This window comes from Pygoscelis adeliae, unplaced genomic scaffold (genome assembly GCF_000699105.1).
Source record: "Pygoscelis adeliae isolate BGI_AS28 unplaced genomic scaffold, ASM69910v1 Scaffold262, whole genome shotgun sequence".
NCBI lineage: Eukaryota > Metazoa > Chordata > Aves > Sphenisciformes > Spheniscidae > Pygoscelis > Pygoscelis adeliae.
The window spans coordinates 1,545,497-1,555,196 of NW_008824184.1; the positions used below are offsets into that span (position 1 = coordinate 1,545,497).

At 51.6% G+C, this 9,700-nt stretch overlaps 1 protein-coding gene across 1 annotated transcript in view; it reads right to left on the reverse strand.

The window, feature by feature from the left end:
• The window catches only part of RPH3A (rabphilin 3A), a 24,736-nt gene that overhangs the window by 14,352 nt on the left and 684 nt on the right, over positions 1-9,700 (reverse strand). The window contains exons 2-4 of the mRNA XM_009334447.1: positions 8,725-8,868; positions 347-476; positions 6-46 (exon numbers count right to left, since the gene is read on the reverse strand). Coding sequence (XP_009332722.1) covers positions 6-46; positions 347-476; positions 8,725-8,868 — 315 coding nt within the window. The remainder of the gene's footprint in view (positions 1-5; positions 47-346; positions 477-8,724; positions 8,869-9,700) is intronic.

The window sequence follows — 9,700 nt, forward strand, 5'->3', positions numbered from 1 at the left end:
GGGGCCGGCTGTTGGTGGTCTCCACCCCGCACTTGGTGCAGACGTTCTACAGAGAAAGCAAAGCGCCAGGTGGCAGCTGGGACTCCGCGGCCACCGAAGGTCCCACCACGCCAGCACCATCCCTCGGGAGCGTGAGGTTAATGAGAGACAGTTAACGAGAGCTCTCCCAGCACAAACATCGGTGATTGCAGAAACCCCCAGGGAGGTCCCCTTGTGCCACGTGCGGAGGGACACTGAGCAATCAGAACATGCGCTGAAAGATCAAGGTGCCCATTTTCGCACCGGGGGGGGATGTGTGGGTCCGGGGGGGCTGCACCTGGCAGTAGGTTACAGGGAGATGCCTCACCTTCTTGCAGTCCTCGCAAACAACGCAGGCGGATCCCCGCGGCCCCAGCTGCTCCCCGCAGAGGATGCAGCGGTTCACCCCGTCCCCCAGCACGCTCCGGCGCATGTCTTCCAGCCGGGTCATGAGTCGCCTGGCAGAAAGGGGACAGGGGCTGTCAGGAAAGGCACCGCACAGCCGGGATGCGGGGGTCCCGCTCCCAAGGGGTAGCTGCTGCCTTTGGTCCAGGCTGCTCCTTTTCCTGGTGCAGCTTCCAGCAGAGCCTCTCCTCTTCCAGCTACAGGAATGCAACCAGGGGAAAAGACACATCCCAGGGGACATGTCGGAGTATTATATTCCCCTATAGCTTTATATCGCATGACTATTAACTTCCACTGATGCTGCCAGAGAGCAGATACCAGCCCCGGTTCCCACATACACACACGAGCATAAAATCCATCCAAGTCAGCACCTTTGCACAAAGCCGTTTGGCATCAGCGAAGCAGCTTTTTCCCCAAATGGAAACCTTTCCACCCAGTCCCAACGACTGCCCGTGGAAGAACTGCGAGAGGAGATCTTGGAAGGGCTCTGGCAGGAGGACTGAATGAATTAATTAGTTTTCTCATTTTCTAAGAAACGGATTGCATATAATTTACTTCATGGAAATTCTTAGCTCTTTGAGTAAAATGCAAAAAGCCCACTGGAGAACAGGCTATAAAAACACACCTGTTTACTGCAAAGGTAAAAAAAACCCAGTTAAGCAACTTCTGAAAAAAACACAGCACTGGCAAAAGCAGTTTGCAAAGCGGGAGCAGGAACGAGCTGCCTTCCGAGCACCCAAGAGCTGGCGGCGAGTTGTACGCTCAGTTAACCCAGAATCCCGGCCCTAAAAATAGCACTAGAAGGGGAAAGGGATGCATTATTTATACCATTCAGCGAGGAAGGAGACGGAATGAAGAAAGGGAGGAGGAGACCCAAGCCTACCAGAGAGAGCAGCAGCCCCCCTCGCCTGCGGGGCTGCCATCCGCTCCCACGGCAGCCTGACCCAAATCTGACAAAGCCGCTAACACGGTGTGCCATAAAAAACACCCGACGTTTAAAAGACATTTTCCCACATGTCTGATGACAGCTTCAGATTTATGACAGCTTGGCTGCCAGCACCTTGGAATTGCTCATAAACAATTTATAAGCTCCCCTCTACATAAGGTGCCTCTGCAGTTGGTCTCCAGACGCTCGCAGGGCGGCCGGCGTCCCGTGGACCACACGAGGAAATGCAACGGCGTTATTGTACATGGGTGCTTGATAAAGGAATAGCAGCAAGAGGGGAAAAATAAAGCATCATGGAACACGCAACCTATTACAGTTCAATAAAATGCCCCATTGGAAACTCACTGCAGTCAACAGGAGCATCTCGAAGCACTTCATCAGCCACTGAGTCAAGCCCAAAGCGGGGACGCGGCTCCACGACTCAGCGTACGTTATCTGACCAAAGCCGCGTTATTACAACATCTCATTTAGGTGGAAGGTGTCGGCTGTGCTAAAACCCGCTGGAGAATTTCCCACTCCTCCCCACGCAGGGGGCTGACCTCCCTGGGTTCAAGCATGCTTAGGGCCAAGGCGGCTGCCGATGTGGAGGTGCCTCCTGATGGTTTTTAATGAACCTGCAAGCCCATTCCCAGCGAGGAGAGAGAAAAGCTGGGCTGGGGCCGGGAAGCCAGCGGAGCCAGACGGAGCCAGCAGTCAGGAGAAATCGCTATTTTCACAGCTACGGTGTCACCAGACAGCAGATGGGCGAGCTTGCAAGTTCCTTCAGTTTTCATCGCCTGAAGTTTCGGCAGTGACATGACTATGGGCTCTCTAAATACGGAAATTCTGGCTGTCAACCTGAGCTAGTTTGTTTCCTGGACAAGACAGTTTTTGTTGAAAAACAGCATCCTTGGACTGCAGTGAGGTGCTTGAATGCCTTTCCACTTTACTCTTAACGGGGAAGCGATCTGCTAGCTTAATTCCCTGCTCTGGTGTTACTCCTGAGAGATGTGGCTGTCTATCCCTGCCCTTGAGCATCTGCTTACTGCTTTGCAGATGATCCATAGGCGATTTCTTCCTACAGAGTAAGTCAGCTGCTAGAGCCATCACCCACCCTTAGTGCCTTCCCAAGCTCTGTGGCCGATACACCCTGCTGCAAACAGGGGAGGTCTCGGTGGTTTCAGGAGAGCCACATCATCCCATAAACACCCGGCCAGCAACGAGCAGTATTCCAATTAAAACCTGGAAACTGGCTGCTCCCCAAACATTTCTTATTTAAATGAAATGAATCACACCACGGTTGTTCCCAGCCCATGTCTCACCGCATGCAATGCAGGGTTCCCATGAAGAGCCCCCACAGCAAATAACCAACAACATCCAGCTTCTGTTGCAGCACATTGCTCCCACCTGGGCAGGGAACACATTTGGGGGGCAAAACCTTTATTTTCCTAGCAGCGAAGCACATGTATAAGCCCATAGCTTCTGCAGTTCCCCTCCCTGTGCTGCAAGAGCTCTGCTCCAAGAGAAGCAGCTTCCAGTTGGAAATCTGCAAGCCCAAACAAACTTATTATAGAAACTAGAACAAATGGCACAATCAAAGCAAAACAAAAAAAAAAAAGCTTTTGCATTTCAAGAGATTCATTATTTAGCTGCAAAATCTTTCCCAGTTTCTCATTACCAGAAGCGGCTCCTTCAGGTTTTTTATTAACCAGTGGAAGAGTTTCAGCAGTCAGTACACACACCTGTGGCACCAGTTTCAAATGAAGCACATTTGCCTAATTAAACACCCATTCAAGCTGGAGAAATTTGGCTTTTTTTCCTGCCATGAGAGGACTGTACAAAAAGTTAAATTTTAAGTCCTGGCGTGAACCTGGCAGAAAGAGGGCAGGACCCAGAAAGGGGGTACCGCACCGAGAGCCGCAGGCTGGGAAGCTCCTGATTAAGGTGATAACCAGGAGCAAAAAGCCCAGGTTTCTCTTCGACTTCATCCAGCACCATCCTACATGTGTGCCGGAACCCCACACATGGGCTGTTCGCCCACCGCTAACCAATAACTGGAGGGACGCCCTGCTCTTGCCCAGGTAGCAGCTAGGAACAAGCTTTCTGCCTTCCCAAAAGCTTTTTTCTCCCTCTCCCCTAGATATCATTTGTTCTTCATTTTTACTGCACATAAAATAGCCATCCAATTCACCACTCTCCCTTGTGTGTCTCTAGGACTACAGCGACATCTTCCTTACCATTATGCGCACTTCAAAGTGCCCATCCCTCTGGCTTCTGCAAGACTAACTTCAAAGAGCAGGAAATATGCTTCAAATTGTTAAAATAGGGAAAAAAGCCCAAGAGAGGAGTAATTGAAGCCGGTGGCAGAGAGCTGGCTAAGCCCGGCACCCGGGAGCATCACCGCTCCTGGAGACAGCCCTGCGGAGAGGGAGAGCATCTGGCATCTGCCAAAGAAATATGTATTAGTCACTGATGGGAACAAGATATAAGAACCGGGCGATACACTATATCTGAAATGCTTAACATGCACCTGAGATGATAACAGCAATAAAATAGTCCCCTGATAATATAATATCTGCCTGGCCCCATAAATATGGTTTGCAAGAGAAAGGCGAGCAGCCCCGGGACAGCGAGGGCTGGTGGGAAGCCTTCCCTGCCGCCTCCTGCCCGCACCCGGGAACCCCGGCACAGGCAGGGGAAGGGCTCGCATTCGGAGGAAGACCTGCAAACATCTCCCGTGATTTCAGGCAGGCAGAGGGTCCCCCAGGGACGCAGTGAAGGCTGCTCGCCGGGCTGAGGGACCACCTCGGGCTGGGCTGAATCCCAGATAGGACAGCAGTGCTACGGCATCGGTGTTTTCTCTTGCGCTAGGACCAGAGCAATCCAGAGAGGGACAGACAGTCACTGGCATTAAGTGCTGATGATCTTGGAAAACAAGACTTAACAGCAGGACAGGCATGCAAGAGTTTGTTGTGTTTAAATATTCATTGCCACTCTGCAGAAGCAAACAGCTAAAGATGTGCCTAATGGGTTTTAAACCGTGTCGGGGAGGACATTTAATGCAGCAGGCAATGAACTGCTGCACAGGGGCAGGAGAAGGACCTGACCCAGGGCACCATGAGCTGAGTGCTCCCCAGCCCCAGCAGGGACGGACTCAGCCACCACTTACGTGGCAAAAAAAATTCAAGTAAAACACAAAGGAGGTCACAAACTGCCTCTAGAATTAAGCACTGACTTGCCTCCGTGGGGAAAATCATGTGCCTTAAAGGGCTGAATATTAAAGTAGGACTAATTTTAATGGTATAAAAGAGACAAGAAAAGAAGCCAAGCTACAGATTAAAGAAAACATAATTAAAATCAGGATGAAAAATTAGAAGCAATTTTCTTCCCTTACAAGTGCACAGGTAACTAAAGGCAAAGCATCCTTTGAGCTTTACAGGTCGACTTTCAAAGTTCATCCTCTGCTGAGAGCCCTCGCTACGGAGGGAAGATGCCCAAGGAGGCCGGGGGATTCATGCATTTCAAAGTATCCCGTTCCGTGCTAGTGCAGCACTCCAGGTGCTTGCTGCCTCCGGTGACGTGTTACAGGAGGGTTGTTATTTTGCAGGTTCATCCCAGTCTCAGAAATGAGAGAGGAGGTTTTTTTGGGGAGGGAAAAAAAAAAATCCAAAACCCCACAAAAATTCTAGATGCGCGTGATCTGTCTTCTGGCCATGAATTAACCTCGTCTCTTCTAGAAGTTGGCATCTCAGGAGACATTTCTGTCTGCCTCCAGCAACTACCCTGCCCTTCCTGGCCCCTATTCTTATTTTTGTGTTGTCTGAACACAAGGAAGAAGATACGAGACTGTGGTCCCCAGAGAACGTCTCTGCTGCTGGCCACCGAGGTTAATGACTTAATCCCCTGTGACTTCAGCCATCTGCTCCAGCATTACGCACGTGTCATCCCAGCAATAAGCAGCCAAATTAAAATGCAATCCTGCTTTATAGCTGGTCCTCTCGGAGGAAAGGTGAGGGGCTGTGACCCATGGGGAGACAATTCAAACCATCACACTTTTAGAGGGGACCAGAAGGAAGGGAATAGCTGCACCCAGGCAGGGGCACGGCCAGATCCAGGAGCGATGTGTCACATCACCCCTGGGAGAACCGGCTCCGTGCCGCAAGGCGCTCTCCAGAAAAAGCAATTTCTAACTTTGCCTGGTTTAAGATATTTTCTTCGATGCCAAGAGCATGATGGACCTCATTAGGCAGCAGAGCAGACTCGGTGGGTTATTGATAGCACCTAATTATAAGTGCATAACAGAGCCTCTTAGTGCCTGCAGGTGCTCCTGTGTCAGCTGGGAGGAACAGGCTCCTCATGGACCACAGCCGGAGCATCACCACCACCGCTGCCGCCAGAGCATCACAGCAGGAGACAGCACAGAGTCACCGCAGGGACCCCCCAAGCACAAGCCCAGGCCAAGTGGGGAGGGAGAAGGGATGAGAATGGATCCGTCCCTGCCACAGGTCCACTTTGCCCTCCAAACCCTTTGCCCGCTGGCTTTCAGCCCCTGTGCCCTTAAACCGGCCCAAAGGACTATCCTAATCCCCAGGCAGTTGCAAAGTCCTTCATCAGCTCACGCCTGACGCACTCTTGCTATATTGCTGTTTAAGATGATTTCAGCTCCTGTTATCCTTCTCTGTGCTATGAGACAATGACCCAGCCAAAAAAAAAAAAAACACCACACACCAAAGCGTTCCTGTCCTACAATCCTCATCAGCATCCAGATCACATATCCCGCGGGCCCCCATCCACCCCCGTGCTAAAAATACTCTTTCTCTAGATTAATTTGAGCTGGGTTTGACATGAGTTCTGATTCCACAAACATCTTCTCAACAAGCAGCATCGATTTGTTCCAGCCGGCCACAGTAAGGGGCTCAAGGGACGGCGGATACAGGAGAGGGGACACAAGAGGGCAGGAGATGGATGGCACTAAATCAGGAGGGACTTCAAGGCACAAGGAGGTTCATCTGCAGCCAGCACCCACCTGTAGACTTCACGATTGCTCAAGTATTATATGTAAAGCTCAAATGCACCCCCCCAAACACAATCCACTTATTAAGACAACTCCAAGTATTTACCACATGTTCCCCTTTGGAAGGCGCATTCGCTTCATGTAAGCTATTCCTTATATTAACCAAAACCAGGTTTTTAATGGATCTTCCTTTTTTTTCCCCCCTTACAGGAACAGAAAATCCCAGAAAATTGCAGAAAATCAGGCTTTCCAGGGTCACCTCCCTAGAGCAGCCTGTTTGGCCAAGGGACACTCTCACAACCGCTGCATCCCTGCCAGAGGCCAGCCGGGCAAACCCGGATTATTTTGTAATATAAGGAGCTATCCTGGATAACATCCGAGCAGCTTCTGAATGGGCGATTCTGCAAGAGACTGATATAGATGCTGTCCCATATTTCTGTAGCTGCACATCCTACAGCTCTTGTTGTGCAAGCCAACAAACACAAAGGAGTTGGCAGGGCTCCTGCTACGCCTACATGCAGGAGGCAAATCAGCTGCGACTGCACATCCGCCAGCCTTCCCTTGCTCTACTCTGAGTACAGCACGAAGTCCTCCGCCCGGCTTTTTCATGAATGAGGATGAGAAACCTCCTCTGACTCGGCTAACAAAGGTAAAAGGGAGAGTTTCTGCAGGTTTGCAGACAGCTGCAGGAACGCATGAGCAAGGAAAAAAAAAAAACCTCTCTCCCCCCCACTGCTAAAGTTGATTTAAGCATAATCCAAAGAGCATCACGTTTGAGAGTAATTCTTACTGGGCTGCAAATGTGCAAAGCTGGGGAAATGCTGTTTGTAAGCACTTTTCCAGAATGAATCACCACCATTCATAGCTACTTTCACCTGTTTTCTGCCAGAAAGCCAGCAGAGGAAAGGCATTGCACGTTGTAACACAAGGCAATGCCGGCCGGAGGGGCAGCCCCCCTCCAAGCCCAGGGAAGCAGCACAAGCCACGGGGCACACGCCAAGCCCCAGGCAGCAAGAACAGCTGCTGCTGAGGTGATACCTGCCTAAGCTGTTCACAGACCTGCTCCTAACAACGTATTTCTAAAAACAAGTAAATAAATCCACCACTTAGGAGGCAATGGGCTGCAGCCACCGAGGAAGACTGCGTGCTGCAGCTGGAGCACCCCATGCCTGCATTGCAAACGCACACTCAATATTTAAGGGTTATTAAGCAGTCAGGGTGATGGATTAAAGCTCCGGCTGCGGCGCGAGGCTTTGCGGGCACAGGCAGATCCTCTCTGCGTTTCACCAAACAGGTGCCCCGCAGGGCCACGCGCCTGTTTGCTGAGCAAAGCTGTCCCTGAGCTACGAGAGGGGCTTTGATGTTCTCCGACGCGGCAGAGAGCACAGTTCCTGCCTGGGCCTGAGTAGTTTCCCTGCAAGGGGAAAAAAAACCAAACAAAAAAAAAAGCAGTCGATGCTTAAGCTCAGCAAGAATAAAACATTCCTCTGTAATGAAAAAAGGCATGACGCCTGACAAACAGGATTATGGAGATCCCCTCCAGAAAACCATCCCCAGCACAGCAAGTCGATACCTAATTATTAGCATTATTTCACCTGGCACCTTTGCCCAGGCAGGGTAGAGATGCAATAAATGCAAACACAGGCACTTCTTGCCCTCTGCTCCAGGCCAGGTGCATCAGCACCGGGGATGCCCACAGCACCCGCCAGCGATGGTGGGTACCCCACCATGGATGCGGTTGGGGCAGCACCAGCATTCCCCAGCCCCCCCAGGAGCTGGTCCCAACACGTGTCCAGCCCCAAGGCTGGGCAACACTCAGACCTATTCAGCTTCACAGACAGCTCATTTCTGGGTGGCAGGAGGGATTAACCGTCGGGACACGCTGCTGGAGGGGGTGATGGATCCATCTGTGTCCCCAAAACAAGACAAAACACCTTTTGGTGAGCCATGGCTTTGCCTGCACTCGCAGGTGCTCGGGCTCAGGACTGGGCAAGCAGCAGCAGCCTCACTCCCCAAAATGAGATGTTATTAATGATCCCTTCTGGACCGGCAAAAAAAAAGAAAAAAAAAATCAAATCGATGAGACTATAAATTCTTGGTCTAGAACACAGCGGCACACCGAGCGGCAGCAGCATGCCAAGCGGCTCCCTCCCCTGCTTACAGGTTCCTCCTGGCCAAGGACCGACGCCAGCTCAAAAAGATCCCCCGCAGGCTCCCTTTCAGGAGAAACACTGCAGTGCAGTCAGCGCAGTAGCTGCTGGCCAGGAAAGCAGCCAAGCGAGCGCTTTCCCCCGCCAGCACCAGCAAGGCGCGGGGTCCCTCCCGTCCCACCAGCGCGGTGTCGGTGCCACCACCGCCTTACCCGATGCGCTCCTGCTCCATCTCCTCCATCTTCTCGGCCCGGGCGATGACTCGGTTGATGATCTCCTTCTCCTCGTCCGTCAACTCCTCGCTCTTGCGCTGCCGGTCAGGCTGGCCACCCCGTGCTGCCCAGCCAGCGGGGAGCCTGCGGGGAGAGGGGGGCCAGGGCTTCGTCCACGGATCATGTGTGTGCACGCACATGTGCAATCACACGCGTGTGTGGGCAATAGCCAGGCACCAATTCCCAAGCCCAGGGAAGAAGGGGTACGATACCTCCCCATCCTCCAAGCTCTCTTCTAGCAGGAAGCCTGCAAATGGCCCCCACCCACCAGGTGGAAGCTCTTATTTCCATTTTGGGGAGGTTTCATATAGAAACACTTGTTTCATATGGAGAAACCCCCTTTCCTCTTCAAAAGTATTCTCATTATTTCCATGTTAAGCATCAACTGACGTGGCTAATTTTGCACCCTGCTCTCTGCCATGTAACGCCAGGTTTGCCAGTGAGCTATGGTACCAGGGCGATGGCCACAGGAGCAGGAGGGTTTTTTTGGGGTACGTTTCATCAAACATCAGAGTTTTTCCTCTCCTAACATCATTTCCAAAGACCCTTTCGCACAGCGAGTGCAGCCTGGGCGTCAGGCAGCTTTAACCTGGTGACACAGTAACGTCTGCCACTCAGCCCTGCAAATTAGCAGGTGGCAGAGGGGCCATGCTAACGAAGGAGGCAAAAGGCCTCTCCTCCCCTCATCTTTCTGCTCATCTAAAGGCCTTTCCTGGGTCTTTCCCCCCTGGGCTGAGCAGACCTGCGTGGTCTTAAACCTTAAAATTCATTAAAACCCTGTTCAACACTTCCCAAAATTAATTGCTTTTTTCCTGCATCCAGGGCAAGATTTTTCCTGTTCTCTCAAGACCATTAGAGTAGCAGGCGAAGAGCAATAGGCCAAAAAAAAAGCAAAAAAGATACATACTCGTTCTTT